Here is a 21,379-nt window from a genome sequence, read left to right on the forward strand (position 1 = left end):
ATACATAACTGTGTTTTTCTAAGAAGAGGTTTATAGTCAGGATGTTGTTGCAGAATTAGATACTTCCATCACTACTGCTGAAATAGGCCAGTGTGACTATTACCACATACCTCAGCTACAAAGGTGTTTCTGAAGCAGTGTTGTGGTCTCCCTTCCATGTGACATCAGGATTGCAGGATAATTAAGGCTGTAAGAGGCCTCAAGAGATATTATCTGCATGTGAACACTACTCAGAATACTTGAATTATTTCATATCCAGCAGCCTTTTAGGAGAATCTTGGAGATTCTTTACTCTTTACTCCTGCTTCCAAAAATTTAGATGTATATATAGTCTAGGAATACTATCACTTCTGCTAATACCTCCTAATAATCTAAGGTATATTTTTCTCATTTATTTTTCTGGAAACATGCTAGGATAGGTCTGTCAGCTGCAATGTCTGCATTGAACATCTACTACTTACACAGTCCTTACCTTATTCTGAAGTATCCTTGTTGTGTATAGGAAGGGCAAACTAGCTCATGGGAACTTCTAATACCAGGTACACATGTGGATTACATACTTGCAAACCAGAAGGTAATTCCTCAAGCTGCTGTTGATGCTGTTTTTTGAGCATTGTTCTATCACACAGGAGGGATGCTGTTCTAGTGCAGGACTGGTCTGTTTCTGTAGAAGGTGGCTGGTGGATGCATCTAGTGCAAAATTAATTGTTTCATTCTATTTTGGGTTGTCACTGTATTGAAAAGAAGGTCCTCCAAGACAAAAAAAAAATAGAGACTATTGCAGGCAGTTCTCTGTTTTAGTTCTGTGGATGAAACTGATTTGCCTGTAAGTTTGTTTGTGTCTGTGACACAAAGAAACTAGGAGTAGAAATAATGATTGAAGTTGTGAAGAACTTGTGTAAAGTGTCAAAAATGCTGAAGTGGAAGGATAGGAGTACATATAGGAAGTGGGCAACATGAAGTATTTAACTTTTTTAATATTGGACATCTCTGCAGTGTGTGTAACTACGGCTTTCTACCACTTACTCTGATTAGTGACCCCATGCCTTGAAAATTATGTCTAAAAGGAGAGTGAGTTGGCAGCTGAACAAATGCATCCACTGTTCTTCTTTTTCTATGTATGGTGGGAGTAACAGGTTCTCTTGATCATGAAGTGGCTAGTAAAAATTTTGCCAGCAGTAAGCAGCTTTCCCACACTTGGCAAGGTCAGACAGTGAAGTAAGGAGAAGATAGTCTGGCCAGGAAAAGGAAAAAAATAAGGAGTAGATAAAATCTGAACTTTTCTCTAGACCTCGATAGTGTCTCTCAAGGCTACGAGTGAAATTTGGCAACTTTAACGTGAGCAGAAGCCAAGAATGAAATACGTGCAAAGATCATCCTTTCAGTACTGGAGATGACTCTTCAAAGCAGGGGCGAATGATACTGGCAGGGTGATGCATATAAGCTTTTGATATTGCCTCCTACATAGTTTGTATTTTCTAGATGAACAGAAGATTTCAGTTTCCAAGACTGCCAGCCAGCACCTCACAGCAGTAGTGAATTACCATGAAAACAAAGATGCACTGTGCTGTGGATGTGCTTGCACTGTTTGATAAACTGTAGCATAAGTCAGTAGAAAAATAGAGCATGTACGGATTCTAATGAAACTGTAGACATAGACATATGTTCATAAACATTCTATTTATTGCAATTAGTAATAGCATGTGCAAAATAATGTGATAATTAGTTCTAACAAGGATGTATTATTTAAAACTCAGTGATGTTGTTAAGGCAGTTTATGTTTTAAATGAGCTTTGATTGTACCCATAATTACAAAAGAAACCTTCCAAGCCATTAAAAACGATGTTTTGTTTCCTTGCTCCATGGCCACCAACTGTAGGCCCTGGGTATTAAAAATACAAATGCTGTCCACAAAATGGAGGCCAAATTATGAAGAATATGTAATATGAAGCATACATAATATTATTATATATATATATATATATATGTATATATATATATATATTAAAATATAATATAATACCTAGAAGACAGATGAGCCATAAAGAAACAAGATAATCCTGTACCTACTGAAGTTTCTTCATATTTTCTTTCTTTAGGACCAGCTTCAGTTTCAGAATACCTGCCTTTTCAGATGCCTGCCCTTATCTTAGTAGTCCTGAACTGAAACAAAACATAAATAAAGCCAGAAGTCTGTAGTGAGACCTGATTGTTGTTTTTAACTTTAGCAAAAGAAATTCTGGTATTGGCATTCATCATGCCCGCAGTGCAGTTAAACAGCCATAAATTTGGAAATTGGCACTACTGAAGGGCCAGGACCCTCATGGAACATGGATTGTGTTTGTTTTCTTAAGTGAATGGAGCTGAGAGTGCAACCTCTGGACTTTAGGTTCTGGAAACAGCAATACACAAATGGATTTATTTTTACTTTGGGAAAATTAAAATCCAGGAACAGCTGAGTGTTTAAATAGTTTATGCTCAGAATCTTTTGGTCATGACTCCCATAAATTAAGATGCCAGAACAGATCTATGTACATATGTATGTATCTACTTTATTTATATAACCTAGGTTCAATGAAGCAAAACTGATGCAATGTAATGTGGAAAATTTTACAGTTCCAGTGATTTCTCTGATGTGAAATTACTGATTTCAGGCTGAGGAACTTAACACCTTCTTTGCCTTAGTCTTCAGCGTCAGTAAGACCAATTATTCTCATGGCAGCTCATCCCCTGAGCTGGTAGAAGCAAGGTAGAAGAGCAGAATAGACCCCCTGAAATCCAGGGGGAAGTAGTTACTCATTGGCAGAGCTATTTAGGTGGTCACAAATCTATGGGACTGGATAGAATCCATGCTAGGGTAATGAGGGAGTTGATGTAAGAGCTCTCTAAGCTGGTCTCCATCATTTATCATCAGTTGTGGCTATCTGGGGAGGTCACAGACAAAAGGAGGTTAGCCAGTGTGATGCTTAATCACAAGAAGGGCTGGAAGCACGATCTGGGGAGATACAGCCAGTCAGCCTTATCTTGGTGCCTGACAAGCTTATGAAACAGATCATCTTGAGTGGGGTCATACGATGCCATGGGCTTAGGAGGGGCAGGTCCTGCCTGAGCAGTCTGCTGCTTTTACAATCAGGTGAAATGCCTGAGGAATCGGGGGAAGGCTGTGGATGTTGTCAATCTGGACTTCAGCAAAGTCACTCTGCCCCACAGCACACTCCTGGAAAAGCTGCAGTCCATGGCTTGGACAGGAGCACTCTGTGCTGGGTTAGGAACTGGTTGGATGCTGGGCCCAGAGAGTGGTGGTGAGTGGGGCTGCATCCAGCTGGGGCAGTCACCAGTGGTGTCCCTCAGGGGTCTGTGCTGGGGCCACAACAGTTTAATATCTTTATTAAAGATCTGAATGAGTGGATTGACCTTTAGTAAATTTTTGAATGACGCCAAGTTATATGGGATTGTTGGTCTGCTGGAGGGTAGGAGGGCTCTTCAGAGGGACCTGGACAGGCTGGCTTGGTTGGCTGACACCAAGGACTTGACATTCAACAAGACCAAGTCTTAACGTAGGCCACAACAACCCCATGCAGAGCCACAGGCTACAGAAGAATGGCTGGAAAGTGGCCCAGTGGAAGAGAACACTTTTTGGGATACCTGATAGAAGAGAAAGTTGTTTAGAGAGGCATGTTTTTAAGAGCAATAATAATACAAATTCATGGTTGCTGAATTTCAGGGCCCAAAACTGAGCACAGCATTCGAGTGCTGCAAACCTGTGATTTGCATTTACACTTTTAAAAAAATTATTTTCTAAATTTTTGTGTTTAAGAGACTACTTCATGATTAAAAAGTTTGCAAATCATGGAAGAGACATGTAAAGCACTGCATACTGTCTATGTGCCTTAATTCAGGACATAAGTAAAGCTGTTTAATAGTGTTTGAAATATTTTTCTAACTTGGGGATTTCCTGTTGTTAGTGCCTATTTCAAAACTATATTTCTTTTTCTTACATAATTTTTTCATGGAGAAATATATGTGATGCTATAAGAATTACATAGTTCATTGTAAAATGTTGGCCTTTGCTTCACAGCTTTGGTCAGATCTTGTTTTGATATAGAACAAGTTATTTTAAACTGGTAGTAGAATGTTTTTATGAGTGTTACTAGACACCTACTACTAGCTTTCATTGCTTTTCGAAGTAGTAATACTGTATATCTTCTGCTATGAATAAAGTAAGTTGACGTGGCCTCCAAAATCAAACAAATTGTGGATTAAACCTGGAGATAAGGTGTTATCTCTAATGAGAAACACTGTGGAATTTGTAATGTGGCCAATCCTCCTCGAATACTATTCTGTAAAGCTAGGTCACTAATTAAGTGAGTAGATAATCCTGTAAAAAATGAAATAGTGAACACAAATCGAGGAAGCAAATTGAGTAACATTCCACAAGTAGTTTGAATACACCTTTTCTGAGATACCTGAAAGAAGAGAAAGATTCTAGAAGAGTGTGTTTTTCAGAGTAACATTAATAAAAATTCACAGCTGCAAATCAGTTTCTTGTGGACTTTTCAAAATATTCACTTTCTTCAGAAACATCCAATTCTTGGTTCAAAGTTATCAAATTCAAACACATCTCTTAATTATTATTTTATTTTCAGTAGTATTTATTTCATAGTTGTCTTGTTATTTTAAACTTTAAATCTGTCATTTTTTAGTACTATGCATTTAAAAAAAGTGAGGAAACATTTTGAAGCTTCTCTTAGTTGTCCTGATTAATCTGTAGTTCTTGCTAAATAATAGTAAAGGTATTTTTGAAGAGAAAACTTCTGTGATGACTAGCCTTTTCAGATGTGATTTGTCATATGGGAAGTGGGGGCAGCCTTCAGTCCAGGGCATAAGGCAAGATCATGGTGGTGGGGCAGGTTAAGCCAGGAACACACATGAAGTTTGGGTGATGGTTACTAGCATCAGGCAAAGCTCAGTGATTGCCAGGCAAGTACACAGCAAGAAGAAAAATCCAGGGTTGAGTCAGGAAGTCACTTGATGGATCTTGGTCCAGGATTGATATGAAAACTTGTGTATGGATACCTCAGAATGTAGATATGAAGGATCTTGTTGTGTTCATTGCTCATGTAATGGCAAATCTGAGTTGGAAGTCTGTGTCTCGTGGCTTTTATTCTGTTTTGCATAAGCTGCTTTACCATGGAGTCACAGAATAAGCAAAATTGGAAGGAACCCATCAGGATCATCAAATCCAACTCCTGGGCCTGCATAGGATGCCCCAAGAATCACACTGTGGGCCTGAGGGTGTTGTCCAAAAACTTCTTGAACTCTGTAAGACTTCATGTTGTGACTGCTTCTCTGGGGAGCCTGTTCCAGTGCCCAACCACCATCTGCTGTTTTGGAATACTAACCAACATTTAGTATGTCAGAGCACTGGTAGCAACAGGCCAGTCATGCAGGGAAAGCAGGGTCAGATCCATCAGTCAGTCAGTCAAATGACCCTAGTTTTGAGAACTTGGCTGGAGAAAAATCCAAGATAATGGTGTTTTTAGCAGTGAATGGGCTGAATCTGACTAGTTGCTTTCTAACTTTGAAGTTCTCTTGATTCTGGTCTGATTTAAACTGTGTCTGTTAAATGGTAGTTTATAACCAGTCTTCTCAGTCCTTTCAAAGTATACCTGGAGATGCTCAAAGTACCTCCTCATGGGTACCCTGGGATTGTTTAATTTCTGCTACCCCTTGGATTTTGTTAGAGCCTCCATTGTGCATTACATGATACTAGATTCTAGCATGACTCCTCAGTTAACAGGCCCTTTTTTGTCTGAGCTCTCTTTGGACTCATGCAGTCTGATTTCATGAAGATGAAAGAGGTGCTATGTCTGGCATGCCCTTTCACTTTTTAATGACTATGTCTTAACCACTGAAGCTTTTCATACATACCAAAACCACACTTGATATAATGGTTCATTTGTATTCTCTGCTCTGAAATAAATTACCAACAGTTTAGTGATACAATTAAATTTTACAATTAAGAGCAATATAATAAAAAGCATAAATTTTAGCTCTAGAATTTTCACCTTGATTTTTTAAATGGTATTAATGTTTGATGATTTTGGAAAACTTGCATACAATACTGATGGAGAGGAAAATGTCTTTATATATAGTATTTAAAATGTAAAGCCTCATTTGAAAAAACTAAGAAGTTTCTATTAAATCAGATCTCCTATTTGAAAGAATAGAGCTGCAAATGTATTTGCTTTATTACTTCAATCTTTTGCGTAAACTCTTACGTCTATTGAGTTCTGAATCTGAATTCTTTTTAATTCAAAATTTCACTTTATAAAAGATTTGTTTATCTATTTATGCAATTTTAATGGTAGATCCAGGTTTTATATTAAAGATTTATTTATTTTAGATTAAGAAAAAATCTATACATACTTTAATGAAATGACATACTTGTTATTGCAGAATTATATCCTTTCATCTGACTTGATGTGATAGTTTTGTCATATGTGCTTATCTTTCTATTTCTATTTTTTTCCTTTTTTTTTTTGGGGGGGGGGTAGTGGTGGCTTTCTTTTCTTTTTTTACTTGTTGGTATTTTACTCCAGTAATCTGATTAACTGAAAAATTGTCAAAAATAAAGTTTGATATTATTTTGTTCTAGAATAGTTTTTGATATGTATGTGTTACAACTCCCAATGTACTCGTCTATTTTTATCATTGCTATGTCAAAGTGATGAAATAACACATAATGGAGGCATGCAGATTGTATTTTTTTGGGGGTGAAGTTATAAATCTTGGCTGCTGGTGCAGTTGTGAGCAGACACAGAGTTTGACTGTGATAGAACTCCTGGAGGAGGGTTGGGTAGGTTGTACCATGAATGGGCCTTGACATCCTGAATTGGTCATGGGGTCATTTCTCACCAGTAGAGACTGCCCACTTGCTAGCATTTGTCAACAGGAAAATGCCAAGGAAAGGGGTTCCCATAAAAGGAACATGATGTGTTTGGAAAGGGAAAAGAAAACTTTGTGATGCTTTTGTTTTTATTATTGTCTAAGACTGGTACTATTGAAGTTCCAGGAAGTGGCACTTTCATTCCTTCCCCCACCCCTTTTCTTTCCCTCTATTCTCTTTTCTCTCCTTCTTTCTTTCTCTGTTAACAGGGTAGAGACAGAAAGGTTTGTCGTGTTCTTTGGGTAAGTGCAGCGAACTGTGGTTTGTCTTCAGTGAATTAATGCTTTGTTTTACGAGTGATTAGTTTGAACAAAATCTGTCAATAACTTCTTTTCATCTCAAGAATTGTGTTTTCTGCATCTCCTCAGACAATGTTTGCTTGCCCTTTGGTTTTTAATTTGATGGCATGGGTTTCTGTCTTGAAGGCATATTTAGGATTTGTGAATGATGAAAATTATTAATGCATGGTTCCGTGTTTGATACCTGCACTTGATTGTAATAATGTATATATTGTCTAAAACTGCCAGAAATACAATTTCTCCCACCTAAATGCTTGTGCTGACTAGAACTGTAGAGTTTTCTATAGTCAAAAAGAACAATTATTTTTTTTATGAATGACATATGTTTAATTTATGTTAACACAAGTTACTGTGCCTACTGCAATATATTTTATTAATATGCAATAAACATAACATATTACCCTTTAAAATAGATATTTCCTGTTTGTTCATTGAACTTTTCTTCCAGAAAACATGGAAGATGAATCTGAATTCATAAATCAACATTTAATAAGCTATATCAAAACCATCAGTCTGAAGGTGCATTCCTTATGCATCTTTCAATAGCAGTTTTTCTTTAATTTTAAATGGAATGAACCTAAAGCAGTGTAATTGAAAATTTACTTCTGAGGAAATGAATACAAGCTCTCTTTATTTAGGTGATTTTGGATCTTTCATTATGTTTTGACCCAAATAAAAATAAATACTAAATGTACAATTCTATTTCTTTTTCTTTGTGTTGTGTGCATGTATGACTAAAAAGCCCCAGAATTATAAACTGTAAAAAATTATCAGACAACAAATGTACTTCAGAAACAAAGGCTGGGGTTTTTTGCAAACTAACAGAACACTCTGATGTGTCTTTCCTGATTTATTATATTCTTTGTAGGTGATTGTTTTCATAATTAATTCATAAAATAATCAAATTCTGATCTCCTTCACATAGATGTGTATTTACTTACTAAAAGAAACATCACTAAAAAATCCTTTTTTGCTTTCCCAGGGTCAGTGTGGAAAATCAAATACTGAAATACGGGTTTACTACTCGTGAGATTACTGTTTTGGAAAATGATGATCCTGGAGGAGTGTTTGAATTTTCTCCCTCTTCCAGAGGTCCCTATAGTATCAAGGTAGATATCTGAATAACTTTTCTTAATCTTTATGGAGAAGTAAATCTTAGCAGGGTGCAAGTAAAATGCTGGATTTTCTTTTTTCACAGGAAGGGGATTCCGTCGAACTGCAGATTGTCCGCAGCAGAGGGAGTCTTGTCAGGCAGTTTCTGCGATACACTGTGGAACCAAGGGACAATAATGAGTTTTATGGAAGCACAGGAATTCTGGAATTTAAGCCTGGGGAAAGAGAGATCATAATTACTCTTTTGACAAGGATGGATGGGATTCCAGAGGTAGAAATGAAAATTTTTCTTTCTTCAAATTGTGTTCACAGCTTAACAGTTTGTTACTTATTAAAATACAGGAAAGTATATGGGACCAGAACAAGTATGCAATGCTTTTCTATGGAATGTGTTCCCAATCTCCAAACCTGGGATGCCTGGATAACTAGAATCTTTGGCTTTAGTAGGCCTTAGTGGATTTTTTTTTAAAATTTTTTAATTTTTTTAAATTTTTTATTTTTTATTTTTTTTAAATTGAAACTTCTCATCTGTCTGATCTTTTGGCATCCATGACATTCTGTGCTATAAAGTGCCGCTGTTTAATTGAGTGCTGTATAAACAATAAGTTTATTTTTTGTTCCTTTTCTGGTAAATATCTGCTAATTTAACTCAGTGCTTCCCAGTCTACACTAATATTTTCTGTATAGGTGCAAAGATGCAATACTTGTTGTAGTGTTCCATGATGCATTTCCTGTGAGTGCTTATTGAAGAAATACCTGAAGTACAAAGTTGCATTAGATTAATAATGCAAGCTGACAAATTCTTTTTAAGTTAGCTTAATGTCAGTGGTTTTAAAATCTTTACTTCCACTGTTACAGATGCACAAAACCATTGTGCATATAGAAAATGTGTCTAATTTTCTTTTGTTGATATTGTCCTCTTTTTCTGCTGAATAAATCTTTTTATTCTGACTGAGTTTCCTTCTTCCAGCTGGATGAGGCATATGCCGTTGTGCTCAGTGGCTACAGTGAAATGTCAGGCAAGCTGGGGAATGCCACAAGAGTCAGTATAACCATTTTGAAGAATGATGATCCACATGGTGTCATTCAGTTTCTACCTGATGAACTATCAGTAACAATAAAGGAAAGTAAAGGAGAAATCATCTATGCTGGTAATTCTTTTATTAGAGTTACTGCTTTCTCTGCTGTCTGCTCCTGCAAGGCTTATTTCCCTACTTCACCTTCATAGGACAATGCCTGACTCATGAGTTTCCAGGGGGGTACAGTACCAGCATGATGAGCAGTAGAGGTTAATGCAGAAGAGGATGGGCCTTGAAAGCTATAGGGATCAACCCAGTTAAAATATAGCTAGAGAATACACCAGACAGGAGGGACAGATAATTGATCTATGTGTAAGGTACAGCCTGGTGGTTCTGTGCTAACTGATCCAACTGTGCTAACAGTAGTTCTGGTCAGTGTGAGGCATTGGGTGCTATGTGAGAGAAGAATGAGCTAAATTTTCATGTGTGATTTCAGTTTATCTATCTCTATTGTATCAAGAGAGTTGATACAAGTCTTAACTGCTGTAGTGGTCTATTATTGTGCGGGGTCTTTTGTGTAGGGCACTCACAAATTAGTTTTGGAAGAAGTGGATTTATTTACTGTTTCCTTTTTCTTTGTTTCAACTTTGCTGACCTTTTTCATTTTGACTTGTGTTTTTGTGGAGACTCACACTGACTGTACATGTTTGCATTTTGTAGCCTCTTACAGACTTGTAAGAACCCAAGGAAACTATGGTAATGTTAGTGTGTCCTGGATTGTTGACCCAGCATGTACCAATGACATCTATCCAGAAAAAGGGACTGTTTTCTTTGATAATCTGGAGTTTTCAAAAAATATCACAATTTACTCTCTACCGGATGAGGTAATCATTTTTATAGTGTTTTTGTGTAAATACATAGAACAAGGAGTAAGTGCTAAAACACTGAAATTTAAGAAGCTCTGTTTTTTAAGAAACTGATAATTTTTTAAGAGAAAAATAAAAATACTATGCATATCTATAAACAAAACAGTTAGAATCTGTCAGTAGTCAAGTTAAGTCAAGGTTAAATTCTAATAAGTAAATCACTTGTTTTGATAACAAGAATCCTAATTTTATATTTTTAATGCTAATATATTTGAAGTAAGGTAAGAAATAGTGAGAATAATTAGTAATAAATGAATAGATAAATGAATAAATATATCTGTACATCGTTACATCAACATCAGGAAATTGCAAGATAACTCTTGAATCATCTGTACAACGGTAAAGATGAGGGGATTTTTTACAAAGAGTTTTGACTGATGATCGTTTTTGTCTAAGTGTATGAACTGTCTTTTGTCATCCCTCTTGAGATACTTATGAATCAATAAATAAAAAACAACATGCAGAAACCCTGTTTTGTTAAACTCCTCAGCTGTTTATTTTCATTTCACTATTTCAAATACGATAAATTAATTTCTTAATATTTTGTTATTCAGGTACCTGAAGAGATGGAGGTATTCATAATCAGATTATTCAATGCCACTGGTGGAGCTAGACTGGGCAATATAACCAGTGCATTTTTACAAATCACAAGGAATGATGATCCCATTTATTTTGCAGGTTAGATCTTGCTGGTTTTAAATTTTGAATGCATATTCTACCGCAAACAGATTTTATTGACTGAGCAGATTATTGAAAAATCTAAGTGGAGGATATAAAGGATGTAAAATGTACTTTTTTTTGTTTTTGTTGTATGGAATTAGGTTGATTTTTTTTTTTAAACTTAAGAATTTTCTCTCATTTTATGTCAATATTCTTATTGCTGGTTCTGGGATTGGTTAGGTGTCTAAGGACAACAATATTCTCTTCCACCTACAAGTATTTCTCTTCCTTAACTAGATGTGCCTTCTCTTTCCTTGAAGTGAAGAATCCTTTTGTGGGGGATTAGGTAGGCCACATACAAGAAGCTCACGCTTGAACTTGAATTCATTGCTTGTGTGTTTTCAGAACCTCTGATAGTGAGCATTACAGAAGGGAGTGTTGCAAACTTTACAATCCTAAGGAATGGATCCTCTGATGAAGTTGTTGCTGTTCAGTATATTACTGTTAATGGAGACGCTACAGCTGAAGAGGGAGACTTTGTTCCCAGTGAAAAGGACAGTTTCATTCTGTTCGATGTCGGAGAAAGAGAGCAGACCTTATCTGTGTATGTTAATGATGATGATACCCCTGAAACTGATGAAGCATTTTATATCTTCCTTTTGAATTCAACAGGTAAAAACAATGAATTAATGTATATCTAATAAATCTTTTTCTTTTTTCCGCTATTTTTTACTAGCTTGTTCTTATAATAAAGCAATGTAGAAATGCCAGGCATTATATGAATAATGTTTGCATCAACATTTGCACGAAATTTCTATACAATGTGTTTGGATTTTGATCTTGAATTGTTTAATTTGAAAAAGAAAAAAAATATAAAACTGAAACTGTCTTGTAAAAATAACTGGAGTTAAAATCTCGTTCCAAATGCTCCAAATTAGATGGTGTTTTGATTCATCAATAAGAAAATATAAGTTAAATATAAGAAATAGGTCATTTTTCTCAATTATCTGAGTTTAAGGTAGTTCATGTGTTTTCTGAGGCCAGCTAGAATTCGCTCTGATACACAACTCTCTTACAGAACACTGGCTTCATGGAAATTACTGGACAAAGCCATACTTTCCCCTTCTTGAATTTTCTCATCAGTGATCTCTTTCTACTTTATTAACTTTGTTCAGGATCTGCTGGTATTTTCTTTTATCATTCTATTGGAAACATGGCTTTACTCCTGGCACACATTCCTGCCAGAATGGGCAAAATACAGAATATTTCTAGATGAATTCCTGAAAGAAAAAAAAAATTAAATAATTATTTTTCTTTTTTATTATCTGTTGCATAAATTGGCCTTGATTGTTACATCCCTTTTGAAAATTATGCTGGACTTTTGTACCTCAATAAAATAAAAGTAGAGGTATATGAAGTTAAAACCATAAGCAGATTGTTCACTTTGGTAAAAAGAAATCCACTGCTTTTGAAAAGGGTGAAAGCTGGGCTGGGGACAGAAATATAACGTACCTTTCTGGACATAAAGAGGTGTTGAAATGTCCCTACTGTGCTAATATACATGTAGAAATCCTACTAATTTCCACCTTACTTCACAGATTTACTGTATATTTTTTCCTTTCAGATAGGCTGTGATATGGGTTTGACTTATCTCTTAAGAGATTGTTGTTTCCTTGTATTTAGTTAAAGCACAATGTTTCTGTTGTAGCTCTGGGATCTCTGAATACGTGTCTTTTACTTCTGACTTGACCAGTTGATCAAACATGAAATACTGCCTCTCATACAATCCTTTCTTCTCAGGATTGCATCATCTCTGGTCACGTCACATTTTTTTCTGCAAATTTGCATTCTTGTTCTCTGCCTTAAATACTAGTTGCATATTTTTACTCTGGTTTGTCTATTATGGAATATCTCAAATGTTGGTTTTCACTGATTGTTCTGTCGCTGCTTGTATCTTTCTTTGCATGAAAGCTTTTGGTGTCAGAGGAAAGCACATTCAATTTTAGAGTTACCTCCATTTCTGATAAAATTAATCACTCTTTTTTTAGGAGATACTGTTATCTTTAATGCTGGAGTGGCTACAGTTATTATTGAAGCAAATGATGATCCTAATGGAATTTTCTTCTTAGAACCTCTAGAGAAGCCAGTAGAAGAAGGAAAAAGTAATTTTTTTTTGTAAGTAGCTTTTAGATAATATTGTTGCTCCTTTTTTGAATACACGTATGTATGTCTTGATGTGTGACTTATTTTATGGATAGTATTTTGATCTAATCCTATTTTTTTCCATTGCTAAAATACATTAGAAAAATAGCTCCACCAAATTTTGGATTAAATTATTTGCAAACATTTTGAGAATCAACAAAACATCAAACATCCACTCTTACATTATCAAATGGACTATGCATATTAAAATGTGCACAGAATTCCTGTTAAAATATAAACAAGATTACAGAAAAGGGGACTTTTTTATATTTTCACACAAATAAGATTACAGCAGAGGGATTTTTGTTATATTTTCACGGGAGTGTAGATACAGAAGGATCAAGATGAATGGGCAGAATATAACTTGTACCAATAGAGAAGTAAAAAATCTTTTCAAAATTCAGCTAAATACAACTATATGGTTGTTCATTTCTCTCTGCACCCTACTTTGAAATCTTCTTACCCTACAAACAACCTATATTACTGTACTCTTTCTGTTAATTTGTTTTTCTTCTATTTGTAAGTTACAGATAGGAGCCTGTACTCAAAAGCCAGATGGGTCTTTCTTCTAGGCTGAATATGTTTTTCCCTATTCTGACCTGTAGCTTCTTGCATGTATTCAGGAAGGGGAAAGGTTAATAAATTAATTTTCATATCATCTGACCTTTTTATGTTTCAAAAGTCAGAATGTGGTTATGAATGACAAAAATACTGATTTTCAATTAAAAAATTCTAGACAGGGTATGAAGAAACATATGTTCACAATAAATCTGACAGTATGAACAGTTAGAGAGGAGGCTTTTTTCACAATTGTTTAATTATCTTTTATATATTTTTATTTGATTTGGTTGTTTGTTTTAAGGCCTTGAAATAGATTCCTGTGACTGTAAGTTAGATCTTAACACTTGCGTTGCACATGTAAACAATTAAAATTCTTGTTAAAATAATCTATTATGTATTCTGTGGTTATATATGTAGATGTTAGAGTCTGAAGCACGGAGTGTGTGCCCTTGTCTCTGATACCTACCTCTGACATCCAAGAAAACACTAAATTTCATATAACACAATGAAAACAACTGTTAAATAGAAAAGCTAAAAGTTAAAGTGTGTAAATTAGAAAGTTTTCTTAAGTCACTGGGTGAAAAGGTTAGTTTAGAGTTTAAACTAGTTCAGAGAGCAGAAAACAAGATGGAAGATTTAAGGTGTTGTCTCTTTTCCTCCTTCTTTCTTCATCTTCTTCTAAAAGTTTTTAGGTAGTAATAGGGAATTAGATAGAGAATGCTGTAATGCAGCATACAAGTGTTAAGTCATTAAGTCACTAAGAAAAATAATTTACCTGTCTATAGTTAATTGGGTAAGAATAAATATAAAGATAAAAGAGCTGTGTGTTTCGAGGCCCTTTTGTACTATAAAAACCAACTTGAGGCATGCAATAGTGAGTTGAACTTGTGCAAAAAGTCTGGGGAGGATTACCAAGTCTTTTAATTATATATAGATAAACATGAGAAACAAGAAGCAAATAAGCCTTTAGAGAATCTTTCCTGAAACAAAACTAAGATAAAGGGAAACTCCGCGTGAGGGAGTATCCCAAGAGAATATAGCTCTGAAGAAATCTAAAATCCCACAGCAACAAGTAATGCAACATAGATATTATATATTCTGTGGCTGATTTTGCTATTCTGCTCTTAGGGGTTTTCTTGGTCCTTAATAATTTTTTTTTTTACATCAGTGGTGTGAAGAGTGATGATGTGAACTAAACATTTATATTAAGGCACTTTATAGAAGCACATGATACCAAGGTCACCAATATGACCAATACCAAGAAAAAAAAAAAAAAGGTCAATTGCTTAGACCTTACTGCTAAAATATATTTGCTAGGAAACTGTCTCTTCCATACCCTCTAAAGAGTTTGACTTTTGTTTAGTACATAAGAAAAGGGCCAGACTAGTTTATAATCTAACCAGTGAGAACGCCTATGGCAGCACTGAGCTTTCAAGAGAGGAACTGGAGTTACAACAACTGCGCTACACCACTGGAATAGAATGCCCTGCTTAAAAACAACAACAACAAAAAGAAACCTTTAGAATCAGTAAAAAACATACTGTCTTTCTGTTCCTAGACTGCTTTACTGAATTAATTTTTCAGACTTGTGTCATAATGCTTTAAACAGCTTTTTCTTTTTATCACATAAACAGAAATGCTCTTTTTGTATGTAAACATGTTTTGTTAATAAAGAAACTTCTATATGTTTAGTTCTTCAGTTTTTATTTACAATATCCTTTGGAAATCAGGGAAATTATGTTACCAGATAGCTATGTAAACAAATAAAAGCTTTTTTGTATTAATTGAAATCTTAATGTTGAATAATCCAATTTGTGAAGGACCTGGTATACAACCCAAATTAAATAAAAACACTAAAAACGTTAGGTGTCTTTATGGTTAAAGGGAAAAATTTGCAATTAATTGCCTTCTCTTTCATCTCTAAGAGTGGTCAGTTAACTCTGTTTTTGATATTAATTTGCTGAACTATACATTCATTTTTATTATTCAAAAATAGAAGCACAAGACAAACTGCAGTTCATCTCAACAGTACTATTTTGTGTGTACCTTCACTGATTATTTTCTTTCTAAGGTATCTGTGGTATACCTTGGTGTAGAATTATATTGTGACATTTCAGGCCCTCTAAGAGGATTGCATTATTGTTCATGTCTCTGTTTGTTATTTGTGTTTATTTAGAACAATAAATATTATTTCCCATGGTAAGGATATTTAGTCCATGTTTTACATTGTTAATGGATAATGCTGATGCATACCTGCCAGGATATTCACTCTTTCTGTATCTCTGAACAGGATTTTGAGAGAGAGAGGACACTTTGGGAATGTCTCATTAGCCTGGCAGCTGTTTCATAATGACTCTGCACTGAAGCCAGGAGAAGAGTTCTCTGAAACTTATGGGACTGTGTACTTCATGGATGGTGAAGGATCAAAACTGATAGTGCTCCATGCTCTTTCAGATAAAATTCCTGAATTCAATGAATTTTACATTTTAAAGTTGGTGAACATTTCAGGTATTGTCTTCTGTATAACCATTCCTTTTCTATCTGGTAGAAAGTAGTTATAGTTAATCAATCAAAATCAAAACAATCCTGGAAAGAGCCTATGACATACTATCCTTTTCTGGTGAGATTTTAGGTTTTGTTTTTCATTTATTCTTTAATTTAGGTATATTATGAACACAGTTTTGGAATCTGGCCTTTAAAAAATATGCCTTTTGGTGATTTTAGAGATGTAGAGCTTTGTGTAGAGCTAACAAAATGAAGGTATTAAAGGTTACCATAATGGAGATTGGCTGGTTTGTTTGCTTTTTTCTAGAAATTTCTGTAAAATATAAATAGTTACCGCTTTGTATCACTTAAATTACAACTGCTACAGGCCTGCTACTGAGTAGAGTTCCAAATCTGCTGGACTCCTTCCACCTCAGTACTATTTATGGTCTTCTGTGCCAAGATACAACTGAAAATATGTTGAGATTTCCGTAAGTGAAATCTGTATGCACAAACAGAAGATCTCCTACTTAGTGGTGCATGAAGGCTCTGCAGTTACACCATGATTGATCTTCTTACTGTGGAGAAGTAGGTGACTAATGGCACGACTTAGGAGCAGTTTAGGTTGCTGATTTTGCAGGGTAATCTCTGCTTATTTGGAGGCAATGAACTAAATACTGCCATTTCATTTTTGTTTAAATCTTGGAGTACAATGATAAATTAATTTGACCCCATGTTTTTCAAATGAAACAAAAGCAACCTATCTCATTACTAATAATTCAGGAAATCTGGGCTAATCTTGTTTTAACTGAAAGACACTTATATTCTGCGGTTGAAAAATAACATGGCTAGTTTTCTATGAAAATGTTCTCTATAGTGTTTTAAAACCAATGCAGTTAATTTTATGTTAATCTTAAATTTGGAGAAGTTTTTAAGAGTTCAGAGACTCTTTAAATATTTAGGCCTATTCAAAAAGGTATTTTGTTTACACATTTTAAAATACTTAGCAACTTTTTTCAAACCAGTAACTTTACTCTTAACTTCCATTGTATAGGTGGATCTCCTGGTCCTGGTGGGAAGTTGTCTGAAACAAGCACTGCTGTAACTGTGATGATCCCTTTCAATGATGACCCTTTTGGAGTCTTCGTTATAGATCCAGAGAGTCAGGACAGAGAGATAGCAGAAGATGTTCTTTCTGAAGATGATCTTTCCTATATTACGGACTTCACCATCTGGAGACAACAAGGCACTTTTGGTGTTGTCCGTTTAGGTTGGGAAATACTGTCCAGTACATTTCAAGCTGGATTACCATCAATGATAGACTTCTTGTTGCTGGGATCATTTCCAAGTTCAGTACAATCTCAACCACACATGAGACGTCATCACAGTGGAACAGATGCTTTGTATTTCAGTGGAAAAGAGGATGCATTTGGAGTTAGTGGTCTGGAATACCCATACAATGGAAATACTGCAGTAACTAATTTTACATTTTCTGCATGGTTAATTCCTAATGTCAATACTGATGGTTATATAGTTGAAAAGGATGATGGTAATGGGACCTTATATTATGGTGTGAAAATCCAAACAAACGATTCCCATGTTTCTATAGTGCTTCGTTATACAGCACTAGGATCCAATATTACATACACAGCCAAAGCAGCAGTCCTGAAATATCTGGATGAAAGTACGTGGGTTCACATTCTGATTACTCTGGATGAAAGTATAATTGAATTTTACATGGATGGAATTCCAGTTCCAGGAGGAATTAAGAGCCTTAAAGGAGAAGCAATTGCTGATGGTGAGCCAATAGGTTGCATTATTTTTTCTTCATATGTTAGGTTCTGCAAAATATGTAACAGTCTAGCCCCTTGAAAGATGTATACAAGATTCTGAAATTATTATATCTGATCAGTTAGTTAAAAGCAATGCACAGAAAATTCTAGGGATTTTCATAAACAATATAAATGGAAATAAGAGCTGGGAATTTTTCAAAGAGCAGAACTGTAAGAGAGCTTGGATTACAATAACTTGAAAATAATAATAATTCTATTTCTATATGTATTCTTATCATGTGTACATATAGTTATATATGTTTAAAATTAATAATTTTCATTAGATTAACAGTACTGTGGCTAAGAAAAAATTTTTCCTCTCAATTTCTGAAACAAAATACAATAATATTTTTGATTGTAGTTGTGTATTATATTACTGCTAAACCAATAATTTGTAAGCAATAGATTTTTTCAGTGTTTAGATTTATCTAAGCATGTATATTTACCTGGTATATGAAAACTGTGCCCATATGTTTAATGATGTTACACATAACATTAATATGTGTACTTCATTTCCTCTAACTTGATATTCTTGGATGTCATACGTAAACATTATGGACTTTTGCACTCAACTAGCATAGCAGTGAACATCACAATAATTCCTTTATAAAGTCAGGTATTGAATGGTGGGAATACATTTACATTTACTCTTTCTTTTGCAGTTCCTCACTCTTTCATGTGTGTTTTGTTTTTTTTTATAGCAGTAATCACCATCCTTTTCCTTTCTTTCTCTTCCCATCAGTTTCACAGGTTTTCTTTCATGGGGATAGGCAGTTAATGATTACCAAATTCTTGAATACAATCTCCTCTGTAATCAAAGAAGGAAAATTAAAAAAACATGCAGTGATGTCAAAGGCAAATACATCTACATGCATATATGTGCACAAACATAAAGTGAGCATGAAGAGGAGATGTCATTAATTCTTGTGTGTAGGATTTTATTTCTGCCTTTAATTTCCTGGTAGCTGAAGTCTAAAAAATTTAGCTTCTGTAAAACGTAGTTCCTCTGAGTCAAAGTAGTGCCCCTACCATTAATAGCTGCCATCAGACATGAAGTACTGTAGTTTAGAAATTATTTTTTTCCCCCTCAGTTTCTAAAACAAAGATGCGTGAAATGCAGTAAGGCTTTTATTGCTAGAAGGATATGTCTGAGTCATTGCAAATTTTCCACATTAGTGGAGATGATGTGTGCTCTGTCTGGAGATGTTACAAGTATAAACTAAAGATTCAATCTCTCACCATTTAATGTTGGATACTACAGGAGTACTCAAGCCTGGCTTTGCTCACCATCCTGTGCCTTGTATCTTGGGACCATTAGCAGTTGCTGTGGTTGTTTCTAAAAGTGACACTCAGTGCACATTTCCTTCCAAAATCAGAAGACAGCTGAAGAGATTTGTTCTATATGTTTTAGAGCGATAGGAATGAGTATGAGCTACCAGCTTAGTATTTTTGTGAAAAAAGGAACTGTTGTCCTCTGATTTGCTGAATAGGATAATTGTTCAGAGAGAAAGAAATGTTAAAGCAGTTGTAAAAAGTGCTTGGAACTTGGTCTACATTTCTTAAACCCCTCTTCCAGTACACTGTAGTAAGTAAGTAAGTAAGTAAGTATTCCAAGCATGTCTGGTGTGGCTAATACCCTGATCGTCAGAATGGATTCACTGTCCTAGCAGAGGACACATTACATATACAAAGATACAAAATGGGTAAAGCAAGTGTTTGGAAAAACAAAAGTGAGACAGGCTGCAGCTGGGCTCTGAAAATTTTTAATGGAAAGAGAGAAGTTTCCAAGATTCATTGAGATAAGAGATGATGACAATGTGCTAATAGGATTAGTAGGATGAAAAACATGAACTGTCTAGGTAGGAATTATTTGAGCTGTAATGATCTACCTGTAACACTGAGATAAGACTTCAGGAACCTCCCAGTCTACATTTCAAGATCAATATTATTACTAACCCAGGCATAGTAAACAATTTACCATGGATTTTTTAATAATTAAATATATTAGCTATTTTGAAAAAAACCCAAGAAAACAATAACATGAGAAATAATTCTAATTTTCTTCTCAGGTCCAGGAATAGTGAGAATTGGAGCAGGAATTAATGGCAACAGCAGGTACACAGGTTTCATGCAGGATGTAAGGCTTTACGAGAGGAAATTGACAGAAGCAGAGATCTATGAGCTTCATGCAACTCCTGCAAAGAGTGACATACACCCTGTCTCTGGGTATTTGGAGTATCAGCAAGGAGAAACTAATAAATCATTCATTGTGTCTGCAAAGGATGACAAAGAGGAAGAAGGAGAGGAGTTATTCATCCTAAAGCTCATTTCTGTGTGTGGTGGAGCTCGAATTTCCCAAGAAAACACAACAGCAAGATTAAGAATACAGAAAAGTGATAATGCTAATGGTTTATTTGGCTTCACTGGAGCATGTATTCCTGAGGTAAGATGCTCATAAGGAAAGCTACAATCAGACTAATGGTAAGGTCCCCCTTTGAAGGGCCTTGATTCCCTGTTTTTAGTTTTTTTAGCTAAGTGAAGTTTTCTAGAACTTGGAATTGTATAAGTTTTATTTATGCAGCCTCAGTCACACTGGCACTTGCAATATCACTTTTTTATTATCTTTATTAAGAAAATTTATTTTATTACATAAACTGAAAACTAAGGCTTAAAATTTCGTAGAGCAGTTTTTACCTGTACTTCTGTAACTTCTGAGACTGTAACCTCATGTTGTCTTGGAGAGTGTTCATTTTCTTCTTAGTATCTTTATTCTTAGTATGTGTTTTGGATTCAGGAAGAGAATAATACTGTCACAAGGGTGGTTTGTCTGTTGCAAACTAGGGCTTCACCTAAATCAAAGACTTTTGAATGTCCCATGCTGTGCTAGTGAGGAGCTGCACAAAAAACTGGCAAGGAGCATATCCAGGGCAGCTGACCTGAACTGGCCAAAAGAACATTCCATAGCATAGAATGTCATGTCCAGTGTATAAACTGGAGGAGTTACCTGGAAGGCATTTGGTCACTGTTTGGAAATGGGCTGGGTATTGGTCAGCAAGTGGTGAGCAATTGTACTGTGCAGCACTTGTTTCTCCTGGGTTCTGTTCCAGTCTCTCCCTTCCTTATAATTAAATCATCATAATTATCATTATCATATTACATACAAATTCACTTGATACTGGCTGGAAGTTGCTGTTTTTAAACATTAAATTTTCTGTGGTGGTAGCCACCATATATGGAGTATATAAACTTGAATCTTTTTTTGAGAGCATTGAAATAAACATAGTTTATGGTAATATGGTTAGTTTTTTAATCATTATGAGGGAGAAAGACATGA

At 35.2% G+C, this 21,379-nt stretch overlaps 1 protein-coding gene across 10 annotated transcripts in view; it reads left to right on the forward strand.

The window, feature by feature from the left end:
* Positions 1-21,379, forward strand: part of ADGRV1 (adhesion G protein-coupled receptor V1) — a 284,918-nt gene that overhangs the window by 38,339 nt on the left and 225,200 nt on the right. For 8 of the 10 annotated variants that reach the window (XM_019005248.2, XM_015652741.3, XM_019005246.2 and 5 more), the window contains 11 exons: positions 7,159-7,191; positions 8,231-8,357; positions 8,447-8,632; positions 9,332-9,512; positions 10,101-10,264; positions 10,861-10,984; positions 11,372-11,638; positions 13,015-13,141; positions 16,020-16,237; positions 17,268-18,011; positions 20,115-20,488. In XM_019005248.2, the coding sequence (XP_018860793.1) occupies positions 7,159-7,191; positions 8,231-8,357; positions 8,447-8,632; positions 9,332-9,512; positions 10,101-10,264; positions 10,861-10,984; positions 11,372-11,638; positions 13,015-13,141; positions 16,020-16,237; positions 17,268-18,011; positions 20,115-20,488 (2,545 nt within the window). The remainder of the gene's footprint in view (positions 1-7,158; positions 7,192-8,230; positions 8,358-8,446; positions 8,633-9,331; positions 9,513-10,100; positions 10,265-10,860; positions 10,985-11,371; positions 11,639-13,014; positions 13,142-16,019; positions 16,238-17,267; positions 18,012-20,114; positions 20,489-21,379) is intronic. The other 2 variants (XM_019005243.2, XM_019005244.2) reach the window with 1 other exon arrangement.

This window comes from Parus major, chromosome Z (genome assembly GCF_001522545.3).
Source record: "Parus major isolate Abel chromosome Z, Parus_major1.1, whole genome shotgun sequence".
NCBI lineage: Eukaryota > Metazoa > Chordata > Aves > Passeriformes > Paridae > Parus > Parus major.